The sequence below is a fragment of the Taudactylus pleione genome, unplaced genomic scaffold, assembly GCF_031769625.1.
Source record: "Taudactylus pleione unplaced genomic scaffold, aTauple2 ptg000218l, whole genome shotgun sequence".
Lineage (NCBI taxonomy): Eukaryota > Metazoa > Chordata > Amphibia > Anura > Myobatrachidae > Taudactylus > Taudactylus pleione.
In genome coordinates, this window is record NW_028284620.1 from 1,926,113 (window position 1) to 1,951,329 (window position 25,217).

Sequence of the window (25,217 nt, forward strand, 5' to 3'; positions counted from 1 at the left end):
GGCCTTCTTTTGTGGACACTGTAGACCACCTCCCCGAGTAAATCCAGGAATGCCCACGGATTGCAGTAGTCTGTCCAGGACTTTGCGATCACAGAGACGTTACGTATGCTGTGTGCAGTTGGGACTTTTCTCAAGCGTTTTTTTTGCTACTGTGCAAAACACTAACTGCATGAACATGGGCGTAGCGTACAACTCTCAGTCAGGTCCTATATATACAGTATATTTCGGGAATATTTTCAAGTTGGATGAACTTTGCTTTGTCTGTGTTTTTTTTAACCTAATGACAATGACTGATATATTTGTTCTAGATTCCTCATCAATAGCATGGGGACAAGGGCCTTCTCCCATGACAGCATTTTCATACCAGATGGGCAACCTGAAGATGAGCAGGGGATTCAGGCAGTATCCCAGGACTACATTGTGGGAAAGGTGAAATCTATACAGGTAAGGGTAGATATCTAGCATGCACTGTCAGCTGGAGAGTGGAGTGCAACTGTTCCTAGTCTTTTTATTAGTCTGTTCTGCAATCTTTGTAAACAGAAGGACACATAGTTTATCTTACAGCTGCATATAATGAATGTATTTATATATTTGCTTTGTCTATTACAGCAACAATTAGGCAAAAATATTCGGTTTGGGCAACCACCACCAGCCAATGTAAAGAGGATGCAAGATTTGGGTGCTAGCACTGAGGAAATGGAGACACACAACAGCCCCAAGGAGATTTTAGAGGAAATGGACATGGGAAGCGAAGGCAATGGGGTAAGACTGAGGCTAAACTGTAAACCGGAAACTAATGAGATGACAAGTTTGAGAAATGAATGTGTGATATTAAGATTGAAGTCAGGACTCCTAAGGAAAAGTTATAATGTAAGAGTAAGATGTGGGCAATCTAAGATATATGTTACCTGCAAGTCCCCTTTGTGGCGTGAGTAAGTGTGGCTATATGGGCGGCCTACAATGGTTCTGATTCAGAGATGGACGGTATTGCACACCCGCACAGAAGCGGCTGTGCAATACCGTCCAACAAAAATGCAAATGCAGCTGGAGGCCTCTATAGGAAATAGTCCGTAGACGCTGCCTCGGATCACCACCACAACCAGTGCCTGGTCACTTGTGAGGCCAGGAAATCCGCGTCCACCAATGCAGACCCTGGCCTGGTCCCTCCCAGAAAACATCAATTATGTTGCAGCTAGGGAGGACTGTGAGCGAGATCGCAGGACCAATTCTGCACAGCGCAGAACGTGTCCTGTGCCTGCACAGATCCTAAACATCAGAGATGTACGCGAACCATCGGGTTAGAGTACATCTCTGAACCAAGCCCAAAATCCACGAATCCAGAGGGAGATCGGGCCAAGAGGAGAGTGAGTTGCGGATCATTGGCAGGCATGCATGCTGTTGCATTGACTAACCCTCTCCCCCTTATGGCTAATTGAATCAATCCCATAGGGGTCAATTCAATAAGCCGCACTTACGTTACTTTGTGATTCACGGATATATGTTTGCAGACCCTTAGTGCTGCATACAAAAACCCACAAGTCTGGGGCAAGATCGAGCTGCTGCGGGAGCGAGTTGAAGTGTCGTGGCCGGCGTTTCCACGCCTTTACAATGGAAATTGCCTATTGCTGCAATAAGACATTTAGAATATGCATTTTGAGCCTGTCCTTGCAATGTGTAAGAGGGTGTGGTATAAAAGAATGACAGTAAAAGGTCAACAGTCAATCGGGCGACACCAAATGGTTGGCATGCAATAGCTCGACAGTGCAGGTTCAAATTGTCGACACACCAATGGTTGACTTCTTTTATTATTATTTGTAATTTAACCCTAACCCTCCCCCTAGTGCCTAAACCTAACCCTCCCCCTAGTGCCTAACCCTAACCCTAACCCTCCCCCTAGTGCCTAACCCTCCCCATGTGCCTAACCCTCCCCCTAGTGCCTAACCCTAACCCTCCCCCTAGTGCCTAACCCTAACCCTCCCCATGTGACTAACCCTCCCCCAAGTGCCTAACCCTAACCCTCCCCCAAGTGCTTAACCCCAAACCTCCCCCATGTGCCTAACCCTCCTTGTAGTGCCTAAACCTAACCCTACCCCTAGTGCCTAAAGCTGGGTACACACTAGGTCGACACTTTCCAATTTGTCTGCCCGATGTGCGGGTCTTGACAGCTCAAATGGGCGGGCATTTAAATCACCCTCCCAGTTGAGCTGTGAATCACCACCTAGTCCCCGCAGCATGTGTATGGGTGGTCTGCAGGTTGTCCGTACACACAGCAGATCGGATATGTCTGTAACCTACGTTGTTCACAGACATATATGCTGTACACTCTCGAAGATGCACTATAGATATATCGCCCGTTCAATGGAACAGGCGATAGAACTATCAGTGTGTACCTAGTTTAACCCTAACTGTCCCCTACAAACCCGAACCCTAGCCCTTCCTCAAGTGCCTAACCCTAACCTTAAAAAAGTGTCGACAATTAGGTCATATAGTCAGAAGCAGTAGAAAGTCACTCCTTTTTACGAATGCCTATACGAATACTAACGTGGAATAATAGATTGGACATTCTACTATCTTTAACGTTTTCTGAAACATTTTTAGCCAGACATTTATTTTTCTTCACCTTTTCTTTATTTATTTTTAATATTTTGCTTCTAATTGGGTCTACTTGCTGTTTTATTAAACACAATAAAAGTTATATTTTAAACTTGGTTTCTTACAATATTACCGATTTGTGCACCTTGAAACTACACTTTCCTGTTCTCATTTGTTCAGTGCATATGTAGTTGGTGATATCTTCATAGGAGTGTTAATTGGAACTGAGGGCCTGATTTAGACCCGGTCGCAAGTGCTGAGCGCTCGCAAACGGGTCGATGGTGGCCTAGAGCGCATGCGCACGACGGAGCCGGCTCCGTCGTGCGATACGCGAGACCTGGATAGCGACGGGCAACCGTCGCTCCGGGTCTCGCACCAAAGGGGGCGTGCAGTTGATGTTGAGTGACAGCATGCCCCCTTTGGTGGGCGGGCCGTGGGCTTGGCTGCCCAGACGGAGGCGTTCCCTTGAGAACGTCTACCGTTTGGGGGCGGCCCCACTGACATCACAAGTAATGTCAGTGGGAGAGCTTTCGGCTCTGTTTGAGCCGAAAGCTCTCTGGGGCTTGTGGCCACGAGACCCTACCACAAGTCGTCGCAAAGCCCGATGGACGCGATGGTCTTGACCATCGCAACCAACATCCTGGCCGCTCGCATTAGCTGTAGGTGGCAACCCACAGCAATGCAAGCGGCCAGGAGGCCGCTCCATAAAAAAAAAAAAAAAAGACGCCCCTCTGTCAGAGCGTCCGGCTCTGAAATAGAGCCTGAGATCAATTATCCCTAGAACAATTGGCCCCTGTATGGTAACAGAATTCCTTGGATACTTCTGACATCCTTATAATCTACAGTGCAAGAAAATTCTCCTCTATATTTTTGTGGCTTCTGCCTTACCAGACACACAGCTGACTATTGTATATGTACAGTAATATTTGTGTTGTCTTTGTCTTCATACAGACCACAGGATCACCAAATTCCCACAGCCCAAGGAATGTTTCTGAGCAAGAACACAAAGCAGATGATAAGGTCATTATTATTTTGTATGACTATCTATTATATAACCTTCTATCTGTGTGTCTATTAGCCCGCCCCCTCACACTCACAGGTGTTTGGCCCCTGATGAACACCTGTCAAACAATATTACTTTTAAGACATTTATCTGAAATGCAACTATACAGTAAGAGCTTAAGGGTGTTGTCTATGTTGATTGTTTTATATTTTGCCTACAGCTTATTGGGAGCTCATATATGTATGCAAACTCTGCTAAATGTTCATTGTGAATTCATGTACCTAAGAGTATTTGTTCTGGGTTGGGTATGAAATACAGGCAGTCGGGATGCCTGCTGTCAAAATGCCAACAGTGGCATCCCAATGCTCGGTATCCCGACAGAGGTTGGGTAAGAATGCTAACCCTCCCCCCTTCTCCCCCTAACCCTCCCTTTTTGCACCCTAACCCCCCCGTTAGTGCCTAAACCTAATCATCCCCCCTTAGTGTCAAACCATACCCCCCATTGGTGCCTAACCCTAACACCCCCCAAAGCCTATACCTAACTGCCCTCGTGGTGCCTAAACCTCCCCCTCCCTCCACCGCGGCTAACAGATCCGGCATTCTGGCGTTGGTATCTAAACTGGCATCGGGATTTCAATGCCTATGTTTATTCCGATGCCGGGATTTCATTTTCAACAGCCGGCATCTCGTCCGCCTGCAAACTGACTACATCCCATTTGTTCCATATGATTGCAAACTCAATGAGAATCTGTCAATGTAAGAAGATGCCTTATACACATTGTGAAAATATATTCGTATGTGAATCCACTCCATATGACTATAGCCCCAATAGACTTATATTTTCTTATATTTTTTATATATTTGGGAATTAAACCAAGGAAAACTTCTTATTGACAAGTCTCTTCTCATAGCTTGCCATTTTTTTCCTTTGGACTTTCATTGTAAGTTAAACATTTCTGAAGCAGGAAAGTAGATAAGCCTAATGCTAGGTAATGGGACTGATCTCGGCTGCTCGGTCCAATTATTGCACAGAGTTTAAACAGCATGTCAGCTGTCATTCACAAACACATCAGATCGGCTTCTGTAAAAACATCACCCCAACGATCTTTAGGGAAATTTATTGTTCATATGAGAGTGATAATTGTGGACCATTCGCTTATCTTTTAGGTGTGTACCTAGCTTAAGTGTTATGTGCTCAACCATTGGGAAGCAGAATAATAACAAGGGTGGTTCTTTGGTTTGGGGGGCTGCCATTGGTGGTCCGGTCACCTGCCCTATACATTGCACATGCACAAAAAAATTAACAGAAAAAAAAGAGCCAATCAAACCTCGTGCATGTGCTCAATACCCGGCTTCTAGGGACTGCACCAGCTGCAGCTCCTAGAAGCCAGGTAAGGCTGGCACAATAAAGGCGAAAGTAGTTTCACATTGGAAGCACTTTATACTGTCAGTGCCAGGGGGAGAAAACACCTCTTCCTGGCACTGACAGTATGGCATGCAATTACTATTAGCAAAATAATGTGCTTTCAATGTGCAGCCAGTCACTGTAGTGCATGGACTGCGGCTCACTGGGGGGGAGGGAGTGGTGGATTTTACTGGGGAGCTTCAAACCTTCCACTAATAACGAACAATGGGCCTGATTCAGAGATGTACGCTATCCCGATGGTTATCGCACGTCTCCGATGTGTGCAGCCCGCCATCTGTGAGTCTGCTTGTAGTGCCTCAGCTTGGATGTGGAGCAGGGTGTTTCTGGGAGGGACGAGGCCAAGGTCTGTGTCAGCGGATACAGGTTTCCTGGCCTCGTCAGGTTGCGGTAAGCTTCAGCTACAGCAGCCTGGCCATAGGGGCAACCACCTGGACCGATGGTTGTAATGGTGATCCCAGGCTGCGACCTCTGTTGCAGTGCTTGGATGGCAGATGCAGCAAGGAAACATTTTCCATATTAGATGAACGGAATTGCACATCCACACATCCATCTCTGGATCAGGCCCAGTCTTCTGAATAGTGTCACTAATTACTGGTGTATATGAATTAATCGGGGTGAATTTCTCATTTAACAAATGAAGGTTTGGGAACAATGTAACACTACAACTGATTTATATGTAACCATAAAATGAAGAAGACACCAGCGTATTATTGTATCATGAATTATTATATAACCTGGCAAGGGACCTGGAAATATATTTTACATATCACTATTAAGCAAGGCTCAAGTAAATGGCATGTTATATTCTATGGTAAAACAAAGACCAGGCTTTATGGAGGGCTTGGCTGTTCAATATGCAGTTAAAAGATATTAGTTTAGTTTAGTTAAGTTTCATTAATACCTACAATATGATGATGATTAATGAAACAAGGTATGCGTGGCACAGTGGTTAGCATGGTTGCCTCACAGCACTGGGACTATGGGTATATTAGAGACTGTTGGGCAGCCAGATGTATGTTAGAGCTGCTTAGATCAGGGAATGAGATATTGGGCAACATGAATTAATGTACAGATTTCAGCTTTGTAGCCCACCAGGGCGACCTGCAAATTAACCTGTATTTGCAATGTCCAGGTGGTAGGATGATTCGGGTTGTAGAAGATGGCATTTGATGAGAGAGGCTGGCAAAATGATGGTCAGTTGACCTGTAACTTTGGGCTACTGATATCACACACCATCTACATTTAGTGACAGGTTACTCCCATCCGCACCTCAGAAATGGCTCATTTGCATGTACATGCACTACCCCAGCTGCTGTTGGATCACAAGGCGGGGGGCAATCTGACGACCCCCAGTAGGCATAAAATGCCATGGCAGACACACAGACTCTGGTCATTCTAGTAATCAGATTGAGGGGTGATCCTACCTTTATGGCTTCTCTCCTGCTACAGAAACAGATCCAGTAAGTGTGCTGACTTCTGTAATAAATCCTTATAATGCTATGAGAATTTTGTGCCATCATTGTATTACATCATACCTTTAACACTGTTCTGAGTGCATGTTCTGTATTCTTCTTACATGTCAAGTGCTAGATTGGTATTTTATTTAGATGTTGCCCATAGCAACCAATCAGATTCTAGCTATCATTTATCTATCACCTTCTACAAGATAATAGCTAGGTTCTGATTGGTTGCTATGGGCAACATCTCCACTTCTAAAAACCTGCACTTTAGTAAATATACCCCTTAGTAGTAGTGATGCAGATGATACTAGTAATTGTGTTATAGGAAATGGAGTTTTACTTATTTGTAGACGGACCAAGTGGTTGTTTTTGATTAATTAAATGTCACAACAGGCCCATGTGAGAAAGGATCGAAAATTGTAGAAATAGGAACTACAGATTATCAGATAACTAATATAATGTGTACAAGAACTAATGTAAAATAGAAAATATAATGATCTTTCATAGACCTGCATTATATTTATTTTCCTTAAATGTGAATTCTTTGCTTGTTTTCTGCATTACAGTTCACTCCAGTGAAATCAACGCGGCCAAAGAAGCTGTCTGGCACAATTGACTCTATAAACCTGGATGCTGTTCCTCGATCTGTCGCTCGCTTAGACAACAGTGCTGCTAAACACAAACTTGCTGTCAAGCCAAAAAAACAGAGAAAGAGACACAGGGGAATGTCCCAGGTAATGAACTGTGTTACACCACATAGTGTGATTGGTGTGAATGGTTAAATAGCAGGGCGGACCTGAAACGGACGTGAGGAAGACGACCATTACTTTTCGTATCCTTTATTATTGAGGTGATTGTTACCTCTCAACGTTAGCTGTGTAGGAGTTGGAACAAGCGCACACATGGCCATGGCATGCTGAAGATGGGGGCATGGCCATGCATCATAGGGGCCTTGCAGCGCAGTGGTGGACAGGACATACTTGCCAATTTACAATCTAATCCAGACAAAGCTGTCCTGACCAAGAAGGAGGGTCAAAGTCCCCAAATTGGGCCTATTACACCTAAATTGGGATGGTTATGAAGCATGGCTGAAGTGATCACAAGTCAGATGTGTTGAAGTGTTAGTTCTGACTTGTATTGACAGGTTGAACAGTAATAAAGTAATGAATAATGCTGGTGATTTGCAGTCAATGCTGAACATTTTTCTTTTCAACATCTTTATTTTTTATTTTTTACAGGAATACAACAGTGTAGAAATCTATGAACAAGAGATACACACAAAGCGATCTACTGACAAAACCACATACCACCCAATGGAAATATCTACTCAAGATATTATTATATCTGATCATTTGGAACATAAAGACTTACACAGTTCTGAGAACGTTCAACCTCCAACACCCAGTAGAGAGTGTGTAGGAAAGAAAAATGTGGAAGAGAAGCAGCAGGAGACAACTGTTCCCAAACATGAAGAAGTAAGTAGACAAGTAGATGAAGAAAGGAAGTTAGAAGCCGATAAACGGAGGGAACAGGAGGAACAAAGAAGAAAGGACATCATTAAAAACATAGAGCTAGAAAGGCTACAACAGATACTAAAAGAACAGAAAGAAAATGAAATGAGGGAACAGCGCAGGCGCGAGGAGGAGATACGACTGCGAGCAGAAGAAATACTGAAAGAGCTAGAAGAACATAGACGGCAGGATGAGCAGAGACGGCGTGAGGACCAGAAAAATCTCCAACTGCTGGAGGACATGAAAAGGCGTGAAATGGAAAAGCAGAAGAAAGCCCTTCAGATAGCAGAGCAGCAGAGAGCACTTCAAGTAGCAGATGAGAAGAAAAGATGTGAACTGGAACTGCTGAAACCCCTTCAGGTAACAGGGGAGCAGAAGAGAGATGAACTGGAGGAACAAAAAGCCCTTGAGATAGCTGTGGAGCAGAAGAGGAATGAATTAGTAGCGCAGCTAGGAGAGGAGCACAAACAGCACACACTGAAAGGACAGAATGTTTATGAATTAGGAGAAAACAGAACCCAACAGCATAATGATAAATTGAGCAATGATGATGTAATGAGAACAGAGGGACCGAAGAAGCCAGAGCAGGTACAGAAGGGAGAGCAGATAAACCAAGTCAACCAGCATGCAGTTCCAACAACGTCTTTCTCTCTAGATCCAGAAGGTAAATTCATAGTGAAAGATCGACTTGAAGAACAGATAATAAAGCCAGAGGTAAAAGAAGACGAAGGAGAATTAAAGCTGAAGCAGCAAACGGAGGATGACTTTCAAAAGCAGGAAAGAATTAATGAAGAACTGCGGTGGCAAGAACTTGACCAAAGGCAAAGGCCTTTTACATTTAAAGTTACATCAGGTGAAAAGCAGATTATATTTGAGAAAGTACATCTATCTCCAGTTACTCCACTGAAAGAGCCAGTGACACGTACTGAAACCCAGGACCCAAGCGAAAATAAGGCCAATATTAGCTCGCACGCTCTTCCATCTTCTCAGTGCATACCCCACACTGCAATTTTGGTTACAGGAGCGCAACTTTGTGGTACAGCTGTAAACCTTAATCAAATTAAGGACACCGCTTGTAAGTCTTTGCTTGGACTGACGGAAGAAAGAAAGTTAGATACCATGGAAACCAAACCCGAAAGAGAAAGAGACAATACTAAACATATCAGCAGTAAAACAAAATACACGTCTGAATCATTGGACAACGAATCAGTGTTGGCAGAGTTGGCTTCCATCAGGTCAAAAATACTAAGTAAATCAGAAAATAACAGTATAACTGAAGGTATCAGACAAGGCCCTCGGGTATCTAGTGATGACTGGACGGCCAAGGGCAGAGGCGACTCTCACATCAGTTTACGGAAGACAATGTCAGCAACTGCTAAATTCTCTATAACAACTGCTTGGCAGAAATTCCCAGAAACCATAAAATCTACGGAAGTTATTAGTGACACCTCAGTAAAACAATTAAGTGCTACAGTGCTATCAAATGCTGCAGCTCAGGCCAAGCCAACAGAGGGGACAATGAGTGTCCAAGACATTGTGGCAAATAAAATTAAAAAGCAAGTTACAATTGAGGATAATACAGAAGGCTGGATATTTTCCAAAGACCTTCCATCCTTTTTGGTCCCCCACCCACCTCAGTCTCCGCGACGTGGTCAGTTAGACAGACAGAGTACCCTGGAAACACCAATGACCAATGGCACTCGGAAATCAGATAAATTATTACAAAATACAGAGGAGAAAAGCTCTCCATTTGGAGTCAAACTGAGAAGGACAAATTACTCCTTGAGGTTTCATTCTGAAACCCAAATTGAACAAAAGCGGAAAAAACGTTATAGCGCTGGTGACAGCTTTGATGGCGTTCCTGCTCCATTTGTTCCAGCAGATGAAACAGAACTGAGGACTAGACCCAGGAAAGAACTGTCAGGGTCTCCCAGTAAGATGAAAATAGACAGTAGTGTCAAAGTCTTGGTAGATACCTCAACCAATTCTTCTGATTATGTTCATTGCACAGTAGTTTCTCCACTGATCCCAGGCACCCATCTGTCATCGCCTAATAAAGACAGAACAGTCCCCAAGTCACCTATCATGCAGAAACCATCACTTGCTCCTAAACCATCCAGCTCAACTCCACCTTCCTCCCCTATTTTAAAACTGAGTAGAACAAGTGTGACCGACTTACATGGGCAAAAGTTGGACATAAACGAAGAAGATACAGGAACGTTGGGGCAGGATTTCAAAGTGAATTCTGGGCTGTCTTCCCTACAACATAATGAAAGCCTAGAGCATGATATAAAAGATAAAACAGGTTTCTCATCAATTGCTTTGAGAGAGAAGCAAGACAAAAGGCCTGAGAAAATTGGAAAAGGTAATAAAATGCTCATCGTTTATCTATATTATTATTATTATTATCATCATCATCATTATTATTGTTTATTCATTTCAGATACAAGGTGAAATTAGTAGACGTGTTTTAACACACAGAGATTTTCTTTAATTAATCTAACGTTCCCTAGGATGATTAATGCCAATATTTTCAAATAGCATATTATTATAGTTGGCGTCTTAATCAAAATCATACACGTAAAGAATCATGAGACTGAGGGTACAATAGGGCTGTACTTGAAGTGGGTCTGGGAATGCATTGCCCCTAACCTGTTGAAAAACCATAAAAAATGTGTTGACCATTTGTGTGTCGGCCATTTGAACCTGTCAACCTTTTAACCATGTCGACATTTTGCACTGTCGATCTTTTGCCAGTCGACCTTTGTTTGTACTTGTCAACTTATTGCACGTCGACCATCTGATGTCGACCTATTGACTGTCGACCTATTCAATGTCGATCTTCTATCCTGATACCATGCAACTGTGCATGCTCGGCCATCCCAATAGGCACCGCAATCAGCCTTCTCTCACCATATGCTATAAATGAAAGCAAAAAATAGAAATTTAATGCAAAATTCTTATTCCAGTGATAAGCACAATATTAATAATGCTCAGTATAGGTTGGGTGCGGGATGCCGGTGATCCGTCGTCCTAGTGTGTACCCAGCTTATGACAGAGCAAGTAACTGTGTACCTGGACAAACCATGTTGCAATGTAAGGGGTGCAAATACATACATTTATTTGCATGTGGGGTAAATACTGGCTGCTTTTGCATTTAGCCCACAAATACTGGACAGCTTTATTTTTACACTGCAAGTTAGATTGCAGTTAGGACACACTCCTCCCAAATGTAAATCTCTCTGCACCTTTTAAATCGGCCCCACCTGCAGTGCAGCATGGTTTTACCAAGGTGCACAGTTACTTTCTCTTTCCAAATCTGAATCAGGCACTATGTACAGCAATGGTTAGGAAATGAATGGTAGTACATATCACTGGAACCCAAGGCTGTTATTGCAGCTGAGTTTCTGGTATAGAGCAGCACATTACTGGTATGTGACATGGCCACATTCAAGCTGATTACACATATTTTGGTGGGTCAATGTGTGAAATCATGTAAATGTAACAGGGGTAGTGCATGTCCATGCAGAACCATTTGAGAAACCCACCCAGAAGTAGAAAAGACACTTTGGGTCTGATGTTGAGTTAAAGAAAATTTGGTTTTGTGGGAGGATCTTGTGTATTTTCTCATTGGGCATGCTCAGAAGCCAGGTGTACGCAACCTCATGACCCAGAACTGGGTGGTAAAGTTTAGTGAGGCCATGTTGTATACTGATGGGCTATGGAGACTTTTGCGTACTTGTAATTACAACTGTTTTCAGCTGTATTGTTTGCATCAAGTATTGGACTGATAATGATGACCGCTATGAAACCAAGGGGCATATCCAATTAGCAGTGGTAAATTACGTGGCTAATTAGCTCGCTCGGGGCTATCCAATTAACCCCGTAGTCGGCCTGATGACGGCACCTATCGGGGTTTTTTTTTTCGGGACCTGATGTGTCCAGAAAAATAATCCACGATAAGTGCCGTTTTTTCGCCCCAAAAAAAGTTAGAACACATACGGCCGCGAGCTTATCGCGGCTCCTTTGTGTTAACGGGTGAACTATCCTACTATTTCACCCAAATTAATAGGATAGGGAGTAAAAAATATCTGCGAAAATCGGGGATTATCGGTGAAACATCCCCATTTTTCACCGATCGCGGGGAACAATTAGTGCCCGAACAGTGGATATGGCCCCAAGTGTATGAAAATGCACACCACTCTGCAAATAGGCCAAAATATGAATTTAGTTCTGTGCACACGATGTAGGAGCGCTTACATGGCCTCAGGGCCGGATTAACGGGGAGGGGGGGGGGGCGAGAGAGTCATTCGTCCCTGGGCCCCTACACAACAATAAGGGCTACCACACCCACCGAGGTTAAAGTGGGGCGGAACAGGAGACAGGATCAGTTCCGCCTCCGCCAGCCCACCTAACCCCGACACCGCAGGGAGGCTCTATTTGCCGGGCGTCCACTGAAATTTTGTTACCAGCGGGCGCTCGGCTCCCTCCCCACAGCAGCTGCCGGAGTCGGAGGCTAGAGATCACTCCTGAGCTCCGGCTTCCGCAGTGCAGTATTGGAGAGACATCATGACTTCTCTCCCATAGTTCAGAGGAGCTGACCAGACGGCAATGGCTTCATTATAGGGGGCATTACTATTGGGGGCAATACTCGAAGGACATTACATAGGGGGCACAGCTACTGGGGGCATTACTTAGGGGGCTCTACTGCTGGGGGCATTTAGTAGTGGGGGAATTTATACAGGTCGCACTACTACAGGGGACATTACTATTGGTGGCACTACTACAGGGGACATTACTATTGGTGGCACTACTACAGGGGACATTACTATTGGGGGCACTACCACAGGGGGCATTACTAATGGGGGCATTGCATAGGTGCACTGCATAAGGGGAACCACTCCTGGGGGCACTACTACTGGTCGCACTGCATATAGGGCAGCACTACTGTGGGCTCTGCAAAAGGGGCACTACCACTGTGGGCACTGTCACTACTGGGGGCACTGCATAAAGGGCTCTACCACTACTGGAGGTACTGCATTAAGGGGCACCACTACTGGGGGCATTGCATAAGGGGTACCACTACTTGGGGCACTGCATAAAGGGCACTACCACTACTGGGGGCACTGCATAAGGAGCACTACCACTACTGGGGGCAGTGCATAAAGGGCCCTACCCCTACTAGGGGCACTGCATAAGGGGCACCTCTACTGGGGGCATTGCTTAAGGAGCACTACTGCTGTGGGCATTGTGTAAGAGGCACTACTTCTGTGGGCATTGTGTATATTAGCGGCACCACTTCTGTGGGCATTGTGTATAAGGGGCACTACTGTTTGTCATAACATGAATAAGGGGCACTAGTACTATGTGGTGTAATGTGAATCGGGCTCTAAGGGCTTGATTCAGCAATGCGCGTGCGTGAACTAGCCAGTGAGATTGAGTTAGGGTACGCAGACTACACGTAGTGTGTACGCAGACCCTTCCGAAACTGATTGACAGGAAGTGCCGTTTGTGGGCGGTGACGGGGGGTGGTAAGGTGAACGCAGGCATGCCTGTGTACTGGGACGCCGTTATAGGGGTGTGCATAATTAAGGCAGTGCGGCGGCATACGCAGCCATACCGTAAGCTCTACACAGGGAGCGGCCAAAATTCTGCGGCATCTCAGGTCAACTACTAATATGCTAATGAGTCCAATGGTTCTCGATATTACCGATGTTTACGCTATCTTGTGTACTGATCAGGCTTTGGGTAAAGGGAGATGGGTGGCTTAATATGCCGCTGGGCGTCTGCATCTTGTGCAGCGGTCTCCGTGCATATGCATTGATTAGCATATTCCCGCAGCGGACGGGTGCGTGCGTTCTCTCCTGTGCGTTCCTTGCTGAATCGGGTCCTGTGTGCGGTGTAATGTGGATAAGATTGTGTAGCTGCTGAGTACTATTTCATGTGGGTGCCTATATGTGTGTTTTTTTCCTGTGGGTGTATATTGTGTGTTTTTATCTTGTGTGTGCTTGAAGTTTGATTTCTCTGGGGAGACAGTGCTAAAGGGATTATGGCACTCGCTTACTGTCCTCCTTGTCAATGTACTGCTTACCAGCGATACGGTCCCCATTGCGCATACCCCCATTTCATCCATATTTCATAGGGGCCCCCACATGTTTGTTGCCCAGGGGCCCCCACAGACCTTAATCCGGCCCTGCAGGGCCTGATTCAGCAAGGATCGCTAGTCTGCTAATACGCAGTTGCTATTATCCGCGGTGAAATATAAATGTTTGCATTTGCATTGTGATCACAGCCTAACATAAGGACGCCCACTTCCCCTTACACACATCCATATACTTGGGCAATATAGCAAATTAATCGGTAACATCAGACCCATACGCACAGTTAAGGCAGGTCAGACCCCACTCAGGAATTTCTAACTTCAGTGCACGCTATGAGGCCTCAGGCTGCGTCTGGTATCGCAGTGCATAATTGGCACGCCTCCGTTCGCCCGACCACCGCCCCCGTCACCACCCACAAACGGCACTTCCTGTCAATCACTCTGCTCTGGTTCTGCGCAGCCTCTGCAGACGCAGATCCCATCACAATTGCCAGTTTGCGCATGCACACTGCGATGCATACACATACGCAGTGCGAATGAATCGACCGATTGCCTGCGTATTAGCAACTGCATTCCTTGCTGAATCAGGCCCATAGTTTTCAGCTCGACCCCTTTGTACTTTAGCTCCACATCTTCAATCTGTAATCCAACGTTTGTCAGCATAGCACAGGCGCGGTTTTCTGCACTGTAATTCTGTCACTGTTACTTCTGCTCTGTAGGATTAAAAGACTAAAATATAAATTCTTATCAGTTACATGGAGGCATTTATTTTTTAGTTCAAATTAATGTCTATTCCGAAACTTTTCCTTTGAGTTTAACCATTAAGCTGTTTTACTGAATATTGTTTTTTTATTTTTTATTACAGTGTTACCTGATATAGGGACATTTTGGTTGGTAGTACTTTGCACATTGCTGTTTTACAGCATTATCATAAACGACTTCATAATTAGTTACCTGAACACATAGTCCTTGCCAGATCCTTATGTCTGTGCAGATATGAAGAAAGCTTTTGGCAGAGGATTAAAGAAAATAAATCAATGTGGAAGGTATTGAGGTTAAAACTTATTTATTGTGTCTTGAATTGTTTTGTCTGCAACTGTAGCAATGTCAGGGATGTGGCTTAGCAAGCCCGTCTGAGGCGCTGTGGGCCTGATTCAGAGCCGCTCGCTCTGAATCAGGGCCGGGCTTTTTTTTATTGGAGCGGCCTCTTGGCCGCTCGCATAGCTGTGGGTGACCAGCCACAGCTAATGCGAGCGGCCAGGATGGTGGTCGCAATGGTCAAGACCATCGCGACCATCGGGCTTGCGACGAGACCCTTGTGGCCCATCGAGACTCTCTGTGGCCCATCGCAAGCCCCAGAGAGCTTTCAGCTCTAACAGAACCGGAAGCTCTCCACTGACATCACTTGTGATGTCAGTGGGGCCGCCCCCAAATGGCAGGCATTCTCATGGGAACGCCTCCGTTTGGACAGCCACCCCCCCCGGCCCGCCCACCAAACGGGGCGAGCTGTCACTCAACATCGACAGCTCACCTCCTTTGGTGCGAGACCCGGAGCGATGGAGTGCCCTTCGTTAGCCAGGTCTTGCGCATGCGCACGACGGAGCCGGCTCCGTCGTGCGCATGCGCTGTGGGCCACCATCGACCCGGTTGCGAGCGCTCAGCGCTTGCGACCGGGTCTGAATCAGGCCCTGTGTCCGGTGCACTGACCTGCTGGGATATACATCTGGTACCTCCTGCATTGCATGTGCATGTGATTTCAGCCAGTGTCGCTTGTCTGTTACCACAGACAATTCTGGTCAGATGCCGCTGGTCACGATCATTAAGCACCCATGGTTGGCCACTGCGCTGTCCATGGAGGGTGGTAATGCCTTCCATGAGGTATTCCCGGTACACACGTGACACCGTAGATTGAGGAATGTTGAATGTCCGCACAACTTCAGAAATTGAATGTCCCACCATTGGGCACCTACTATTATTCCCCGTTTGAACTTTGATAATTCAGGTCGCCTTGCCATGTGCAGCCTAACCAGTGTTTGGACTGACTCATGAGATGTCAGATTACAACTGATGCAGGTCTGGACATTTCCAAGACGTCACAGTACGGTGACGCCACCTACCATTCCCTTTGCATACTGCTATCCCATGACTTTTGCCACTTCAGTGTATAAGCAGAGGTTCTCACTGAATGCTACTAGGTGCTGGCATGTGCTTGTGAAATTTCTTCTCTCATCCTTAGTCAATGATTTTAAACAAGGAAGCCCCTCATCCTTTGGCACAACATATGTACTGAAGCTGGCCTCATTTTACTTCCTTGGCCTTTTCACACATCACACTTTCACACAAATACACTATAACAGCAAAGTATTCCCAATTATTTTCTTATTGCATTCAAATGCATGCATATATGGACTTTTAAAATCAGTGCTTTTATTTTTTTAATGTTACCTCCACTTGAAATATATGAACTTTTACAACTAACATCTATTATAATGTGAAAGCATTCTATTATGTAATGTGTCTTTAATACTATATACCAAGCTTATTGGGGTAGATAAAGTGAAAACATTTCTCCTTTATGAGGAGTAGTCTAAGAACACAAGCCCAAGCATAAGCTGCCATGTTTATAGTTGAGATATAATATAATAAGAGTACTTAACATGTGATCAATGACCTTCGATACAGCAGTAGATCATGTTTCCACGTGCCCACTTGCTGTTACTTTGAATATAATGTTCTTACTCTTTCCATGTTCATTTCAGGTTAGGTCCACAAATCTGCTACACATAATTCAGTGCTTTTGTGGGGGCGGGTGGCAAAGCCACCGTGGCATGCTCTTTGTTTTGCACTAGGGGACCAATTAAGTTTACATGTGCATACATGTCGTTGTAAAATACCTTTATCAGTTTACACTTAAAACTTGCGTACACTCCTGGATACTGCACATGGGGCAATGTAACCAAGGTCTGAGACACCAGAACTCTTAGCCAGATCCAGCAGACAAGTAGGTTCCAAAATATTGGAGATAGAGAATGAGTGATGAATATGTTCCTCACCCAGTGTTCCTTGTTCTTACAGACAGACCCATCCTCCAGAGTCGACACTCCTTAGATGGAACCAGGCTGGTGGAGAAGGCTGAGTCTGGACAGCCGCTCTGGGTCACATTGGCTCTGCAGAAGCAGAAAGGATTTCGGGAGCAGCAAGCATCCAGGGAGGAGAGACGGCAAGCCAGAGAGTCCAAACAAGGAGACAAATTAGCAAAGGAAAATGTAATTTTATATAATAATGTACATGTATAATAGCATGAGACAAGCATATTTATAAGATATGGTCACAGGGCCATCTTAACGTATAGGCACACTGGGAAGCTGCCCAGGGCCCCATGATTTTAGGTGCCTTTGAGCAGGGGCAGGTTGGGCCTCTACATGGAGTGGGCGGCCACTTTCTCCGTGCATAGGACAGCCAGCTGAGGGGCAGGCAGAGAAAGATGATCCCCGGCCACTCTGCTTGGGAGTTACACACAATCAGAGTGCCCAAACAGCATGCTCTACCTGTCTCCCTGCCTGTAGCCACAGAGCCAGATTTAGGGGGTGGAAGCACATGAGGCACGATTCTCCAGGCCCTCGTCTCATAGGGGGCCCCCATACTTTAATCACAGCTGCAGTGAAGAGCAGGAACTGCACTGTGAGCTGGAGAAGAGAAGAGGGATGTGGAATCGGATTTCTAGAGGCAAATAAATGACAATGTCACACAGTGAAGGCAGACATTTAGTGGGCGTAAACATGTACAGCATGTCAATGCTAAGGAATTAGTGCCTCCTCAATGGGCTGTATTCCCATGATTCCCATTGTTCAACACACAAAATTGCTTGCTCCGCTGTGTATAGATTATCACTTTGCTTTAATGACATTATGTTTCTAAATAATATACTTTTAGGCATCTGGTATCCAGGCAGGAGAATACCGGAGCAGATCTGGCTCGCTACAGAAGCTAGTACCCCAGGAAGAGAAGAAAGGTGACTTGGTGGTGACCAGACTACAACGCAGAGAACAGCTGCAGAAATCCAACACTCTTCCAACATCTGTCACAGGTACGACTCGTGCATTGAATCTACCCTATTACTGTGCTTACAATGATCAGTTTAGGAGTTTTGAGAATCTGATAGGCTGTTATATTGGGAGACAAGGAAGACTTCCACTATATATGGCCCAATCCCTAGTGAAAATGGATTTTTGTCAAACACTTTACAACGTTTTGAAACTTGTTAAAATATCAAGAAGTTAGGTTTTGTGGATACCACTAGCCAATGGTTCAACCAACACCCTGATTTTACATATAGTAACCTTTACCCCAATACTTATATAAAAAATGCCTTAGACCAGAGGTTCCCAAACTCCACCATTAAAGTCCATGGGGCCTATTCATCATTACTTATTTATCATTAGTAATAATTATGTTTTAAACTCGCTGCGAGTTGAAACAATGTTTTGGAGGCATTCATCATGCCTCCCTAACAAAAGTATCGCTTCCGAAAAGCTGCTGTTTTTGTGGAGTCAGCTTTTTCGGAAAAGTTATACTTTTCCCCATGTAGCTGTGGTATTCATAAGGATTTCCTCACACTGCGCCGTTCCCCCCCCCTCTCTTTCACCCCAGACACCCCTCCCCCACACGTCCTACGGCCACTGGTGTTTGTCTGAGGTCCCACCCCCGGCAGCGGCCGGTGCTGGGAGCTGATACTCCACTGTCACCAGAGCTGTTCGATCCGACTCCCGCTCAAACACGGCCGCCTGTGTCCGAACCGGTTTCCCCCCACCCCCGGCAGTGTCAAATCTGGCCAGACCCTCCTCGATGGTCGGTGGTGTACAATCCGGCTCCCCCCCAGTGGCTGACGGTGTATGATCCGGCTCCTCCCCACTGCCGGCAGTGTCAAATCTGGCCAGACCCCCCGTGGCCGGCAGTGTATGATCAGGTCCCCTCTCAGTGGCTGCCGGTGTCCGATCCGGCTAAAACAGACCCCCCCCCCCCCGTGCGGCCGCAATTTTCCGATCCAGCCGGCCCGCTTTCTTACCCGGTGTCCTATTCAGCTCCCCCGCCGCCGCCGCACAAGCTCCCTCTCCCTCCCCCCACGGGCCACCGGAGTCACTCCCCTCTGTCCCTCTGTAACCCGCCGCCGGAGTCTGATCTGAATAGATCCTTCTGCTGCACAAGCTACTATGTAAACAGCAGCTTGTGCATGATACCAGATGCTGTACGCCATCTCAGAGTGGCGTACAGTATCACTCACAACTTGATGAATTACACAATTTCCACATCCCTATACTAAAGTATGGGGACTGTGGATATTATCGGGACACACTTGTAACTAGGAGATATCTGTGATCTCTCCTGCGTTACATGATTGATGAATGCGGCTGACACTTAAATTATACAAAATTAGGTGAAAATTTTATTTTTCGCCAGCTTTTGTATAAATTAAGTGATGATGAATAGGTCCCCATGTGTTAAGGATATCTATGCTTGAATCCAGATAGTTAATTTAAATTGACTGAGGTATTAAGTCATCTGTGCTCAAGCATGGATATCCTTAAAACGTGGACTGTAATGGCGGAGTTTGGGAACCTCTGCTTAAGATGCATACACACGTAACGATTTTTTTAACGATTTGACGTTAACGACATCGTTATCGTTCAAAAAATCGGTCAGTTTCTGAGTTATAATGATGAATGAAAATCATTCAAGCGCGCTCCCGCTTGTAGTTAATTTCAGACTGTCCAACATAATGATTTTCATTAAGGGAAGGGACATTTTTCGTTCATCGTTGTAAAAATCGTTTATTACACTTCAAAAAATCGTTCACTGTTTCAAGGGAAAATCTGACAGAAAATCTTTGGTTACAGAATCGTTATGCACCTTCAGACTGAATTTTTTTTTTTAATGTTCCATACTATATATAGTGATAACAATAAACACAATGTTGCACTCAAACTTGTTGGTTGCAGTCTATCAAAAACATTCATTCGTGTATTTTCTTTTCCTTCTAATGTGACCTTTTTTTAAATTCTCAAAAAGAAAGCTTCGACGTCATTTCTGCTAACAAAAAGTGTTGTGTTTATGTAGCACAAGTGTTGTGTTTATGTAGCACAGGTGTTGTGTTTATGTAGCACAGGTGTTGTGTTTATGTAGCACAGGTGTTGTGTTTATGTAGCACAGGTGTTGTGTTTATGTAGCACAGGTGTTGTGTTTATGTAGCACAAGTGTTGTGTTTATGTAGCACAAGTGTTGTGTTTATGTAACAGAAGTATTGTGTTTATGTAGCACAAGTGTTGTATTTATGTAGCACAAGTGTTGTGTTTATGTAGCACAGGTGTTGTGTTTATGTAGCACAGGTGTTGTGTTTATGTAACAGAAGTATTGTGTTTATGTAGCACAAGTGTTGTATTTATGTAACAGAAGTATTGTGTTTATGTAGCACAAGTGTTGTGTTTATGTAGCACAAGTGTTGTATTTATGTAGCACAAGTGTTGTGTTTATGTAGCACAAGTGTTGTGTTTATGTAGCACAAGTGTTGTGTTTATGTAGCACAAGTGTTGTGTTTATGTAGCACAAGTGTTGTGTTTATGTAGCACAAGTGTTGTGTTTATGTAGCACAAGTGTTGTGTTTATGTAGCACAAGTGTTGTGTTTATGTAGCACAAGTGTTGTGTTTATGTAGCACAAGTGTTGTGTTTATGTAGCACAAGTGTTGTGTTTATGTAGCACAAGTGTTGTGTTTATGTAGCACAAGTGTTGTGTTTATGTAGCACAAGTGTTGTGTTTATGTAGCACAAGTGTTGTGTTTATGTAGCACAAGTGTTGTGTTTATGTAGCACAAGTGTTGTGTTTATGTAGCACAAGTGTTGTGTTTATGTAGCACAAGTGTTGTGTTTATGTAGCACAAGTGTTGTGTTTATGTAGCACAAGTGTTGTGTTTATGTAGCACAAGTGTTGTGTTTATGTAACAGAAGTATTGTGTTTATGTAACACAGGTGTTGTGTTTATGTAGCACAGGTGTTGTGTTTATGTAGCACAAGTGTTGTGTTTATGTAGCACAGGTGTTGTGTTTATGTAGCACAGGTGTTGTGTTTATGTAACACAGGTGTTGTGTTTATGTAGCACAGGTGTTGTGTTTATGTAGCACAGGTGTTGTGTTTATGTAACAGAAGTATTGTGTTTATGTAGCACAAGTGTTGTGTTTATGTAGCACAAGTGTTGTGTTTATGTAGCACAAGTGTTGTGTTTATGTAGCACAGGTGTTGTGTTTATGTAGCACAGGTGTTGTGTTTATGTAGCACAGGTGTTGTGTTTATGTAACAGAAGTGTTGTGTTTATGTAGCACAAGTGTTGTGTTTATGTAGCACAAGTGTTGTGTTTATGTAGCACAAGTGTTGTGTTTATGTAGCACAAGTGTTGTGTTTATGTAGCACAAGTGTTGTATTTATGTAGCACAGGTGTTGTATTTATGTAGCACAAGTGTTGTGTTTATGTAGCACAAGTGTTGTGTTTATGTAGCACAGGTGTTGTGTTTATGTAGCACAGGTGTTGTGTTTATGTAACAGAAGTGTTGTGTTTATGTAGCACAGGTGTTGTGTTTATGTAACAGAAGTGTTGTGTTTATGTAGCACAAGTGTTGTGTTTATGTAGCACAAGTGTTGTGTTTATGTAGCACAAGTGTTGTGTTTATGTAGCACAAGTGTTGTGTTTATGTAGCACAAGTGTTGTGTTTATGTAGCACAAGTGTTGTGTTTATGTAGCACAGGTGTTGTGTTTATGTAACAGAAGTATTGTGTTTATGTAGCACAAGTGTTGTATTTATGTAGCACAAGTGTTGTGTTTATGTAGCACAAGTGTTGTGTTTATGTAGCACAAGTGTTGTGTTTATGTAGCACAAGTGTTGTGTTTATGTAGCACAGGTGTTGTGTTTATGTAACACAGGTGTTGTGTTTATGTAGCACAGGTGTTGTGTTTATGTAGCACAGGTGTTGTGTTTATGTAGCACAGGTGTTGTGTTTATGTAGCACAGGTGTTGTGTTTATGTAGCACAGGTGTTGTGTTTATGTAGCACAGGTGTTGTGTTTATGTAGCACAAGTGTTGTATTTATGTAGCACAAGTGTTGTGTTTATGTAGCACAAGTGTTGTGTTTATGTAGCACAGGTGTTGTGTTTATGTAGCACAGGTGTTGTGTTTATGTAGCACAGGTGTTGTGTTTATGTAGCACAGGTGTTGTGTTTATGTAGCACAGGTGTTGTGTTTATGTAGCACAGGTGTTGTGTTTATGTAACAGAAGTATTGTGTTTATGTAGCACAAGTGTTGTGTTTATGTAGCACAAGTGTTGTGTTTATGTAGCACAAGTGTTGTGTTTATGTAGCACAAGTGTTGTGTTTATGTAGCACAAGTGTTGTGTTTATGTAGCACAAGTGTTGTGTTTATGTAGCACAGGTGTTGTGTTTATGTAGCACAGGTGTTGTGTTTATGTAGCACAGGTGTTGTGTTTATGTAGCACAGGTGTTGTGTTTATGTAGCACAAGTGTTGTGTTTATGTAGCACAAGTGTTGTGTTTATGTAGCACAAGTGTTGTGTTTATGTAGCACAAGTGTTGTGTTTATGTAGCACAAGTGTTGTGTTTATGTAGCACAAGTGTTGTGTTTATGTAGCACAAGTGTTGTGTTTATGTAGCACAAGTGTTGTGTTTATGTAGCACAAGTGTTGTGTTTATGTAGCACAGGTGTTGTGTTTATGTAACAGAAGTATTGTGTTTATGTAGCACAAGTGTTGTATTTATGTAGCACAAGTGTTGTGTTTATGTAGCACAAGTGTTGTGTTTATGTAGCACAAGTGTTGTGTTTATGTAGCACAAGTGTTGTGTTTATGTAGCACAAGTGTTGTGTTTATGTAGCACAAGTGTTGTGTTTATGTAGCACAAGTGTTGTGTTTATGTAGCACAAGTGTTGTGTTTATGTAGCACAAGTGTTGTGTTTATGTAGCACAAGTGTTGTGTTTATGTAGCACAAGTGTTGTGTTTATGTAGCACAAGTGTTGTGTTTATGTAGCACAGGTGTTGTGTTTATGTAACAGAAGTATTGTGTTTATGTAGCACAAGTGTTGTATTTATGTAGCACAAGTGTTGTGTTTATGTAGCACAAGTGTTGTGTTTATGTAGCACAAGTGTTGTGTTTATGTAGCACAAGTGTTGTTTATGTAGCACAAGTGTTGTGTTTATGTAGCACAAGTGTTGTGTTTATGTAGCACAGGTGTTGTGTTTATGTAGCACAGGTGTTGTGTTTATGTAGCACAGGTGTTGTATTTATGTAACAGAAGTATTGTGTTTATGTAGCACAAGTGTTGTGTTTATGTAGCACAAGTGTTGTGTTTATGTAGCACAGGTGTTGTGTTTATGTAACAGAAGTATTGTGTTTATGTAGCACAAGTGTTGTGTTTATGTAGCACAAGTGTTGTGTTTATGTAGCACAAGTGTTGTGTTTATGTAACACAAGTGTTGTATTTATGTAGCACAAGTATTGTGTTTATGTAGCACAAGTGTTGTATTTATGTAGCACAAGTGTTGTGTTTATGTAGCACAAGTGTTGTGTTTATGTAGCACAGGTGTTGTGTTTATGTAACACAGGTGTTGTGTTTATGTAACACAGGTGTTGTGTTTATGTAACACAGGTGTTGTGTTTATGTAACACAGGTGTTGTGTTTATGTAACACAGGTGTTGTGTTTATGTAACACAGGTGTTGTGTTTATGTAACACAGGTGTTGTATTTATGTATCACAGGTGTTGTATTTATGTAACACAGGTGTTGTATTTATGTAGCACAGGTGTTGTATTTATGTAACACAAGTGTTGTGTTTATGTAGCACAAGTGTTGTGTTTATGTAGCACAAGTGTTGTATTTATGTAGCACAAGTGTTGTATTTATGTAGCTTTACAAGAAGGATAGTTTTAAGGAAACTGACCATATAACAATGACAAGAAATTGCTAATTTGGATCTATGGATAATTCATTGTCTTTATATGCCCCAGAGAAAAGCTAGATTGTATGCTCTGTACCTCCTAATGGTCCCAATCTTGGTGGTACAGGCCTACTTTTTGGGCACTGGCCCATCCACGAGTTGTAGTGTCTTGCAGTGCAGTGCGGGTTGGGAGACCCCCTCTCATCCGTTGCTTTGCTTAACAGTGCAGTGTGCGATCGCCGAGCGTCCCCCCCCCCACTCGGGCGTCCTTGCCTCTGTGCTCTGGCTCTGGGACTTGGTAACACCGAAAACTCCCCTTGACACTAAGCACTGTGCGCAGCATCATCATCCAGGTGCAATCACAACTGCTGACTGATGGGCCTGCCTCCCGCTCCTCCCCCTCCTGCTCCTGTGTGCCCCTGTCTGGGCACAATGCACTCCTCCTCAGTCTTGACTAGGTCACAGGGCAGATAATAGAGGACAGTACCCTCTATTATCACTTCCATCCTCCTTCCTCTGCCCAGCTCTTTGTATCAGTACCCCGGGTACCACCAGTGGTGCACCCGCCAATACTACTCAGAACCTCCTCCCTGAAAGACCACATTATTTTCACACACGGACGTAGCCCCGTCCCCTTGCGTCATTAGGCCGCTATTCACGGGTCTATGGGGAGGGGGCGGAGCCAAAATATCAGCGTGACTTATTGGCCACATCACAATACAGCTCACTGATCGGAGCCGCCCCCGCCAGAAGTAGGATGTCAGCCACACCCTCCACCTCAACCCCAGCCCCTATAAACCTTAATGTCTTTCACTCTAAATGTATTTATGTGCAGAGCATCAAGAAATGACAATAATGCAGCCTTATTTTATCATCTCTATCTCTATCTCTCTCTCTCTAAAACAGTGGAAATTACAGAGACTGTACCAGTAAATCTAGCAAAGGATGTTCCAAAGAGATTCTCTACTCCAGACGCCACTCCTGCCTCCTCAGAACCAGCATGGCTGGCGTTAGCAAAGAGGAAATCAAAAGCCTGGAGCGACTGTCCACAAATTATTAAGTAGATGTCTTATCCTAGATGCTTAAAGTCTCATTAGTCCTTAACTCTTCTCTGTGTTCCACTATATGGTTGT

General features: G+C 44.0%; 1 protein-coding gene across 1 annotated transcript; it reads left to right on the forward strand.

Moving 5' to 3' along the window:
* The first annotated feature begins 309 nt into the window (after positions 1 to 309).
* CRACD (capping protein inhibiting regulator of actin dynamics) lies at positions 310 to 25,217 on the forward strand. Its single transcript, XM_088478796.1, has 8 exons — positions 310 to 444; positions 610 to 762; positions 3,544 to 3,612; positions 7,048 to 7,215; positions 7,720 to 10,357; positions 17,168 to 17,358; positions 18,026 to 18,179; positions 24,991 to 25,217. The coding sequence occupies exons 1-8, from the start codon at positions 325 to 327 to the stop codon at positions 25,146 to 25,148; spliced, it is 3,651 nt and encodes a 1,216-aa protein (XP_088334922.1). The 5' UTR covers positions 310 to 324; the 3' UTR covers positions 25,149 to 25,217.

Excerpts from the sequence above, each read along its gene's own strand:
- CRACD (XM_088478796.1), top strand. The coding sequence starts at position 325 with ATGGGGACAAGGGCCTTCTCCCATGACAGCATTTTCATACCAGATGGG. Across the intron at positions 3,613-7,047 it reads AACACAAAGCAGATGATAAG|TTCACTCCAGTGAAATCAAC; the intron begins GTCATTATTATT and ends TCTGCATTACAG. Across the intron at positions 17,359-18,025 it reads ACAAATTAGCAAAGGAAAAT|GCATCTGGTATCCAGGCAGG; the intron begins GTAATTTTATAT and ends ATATACTTTTAG.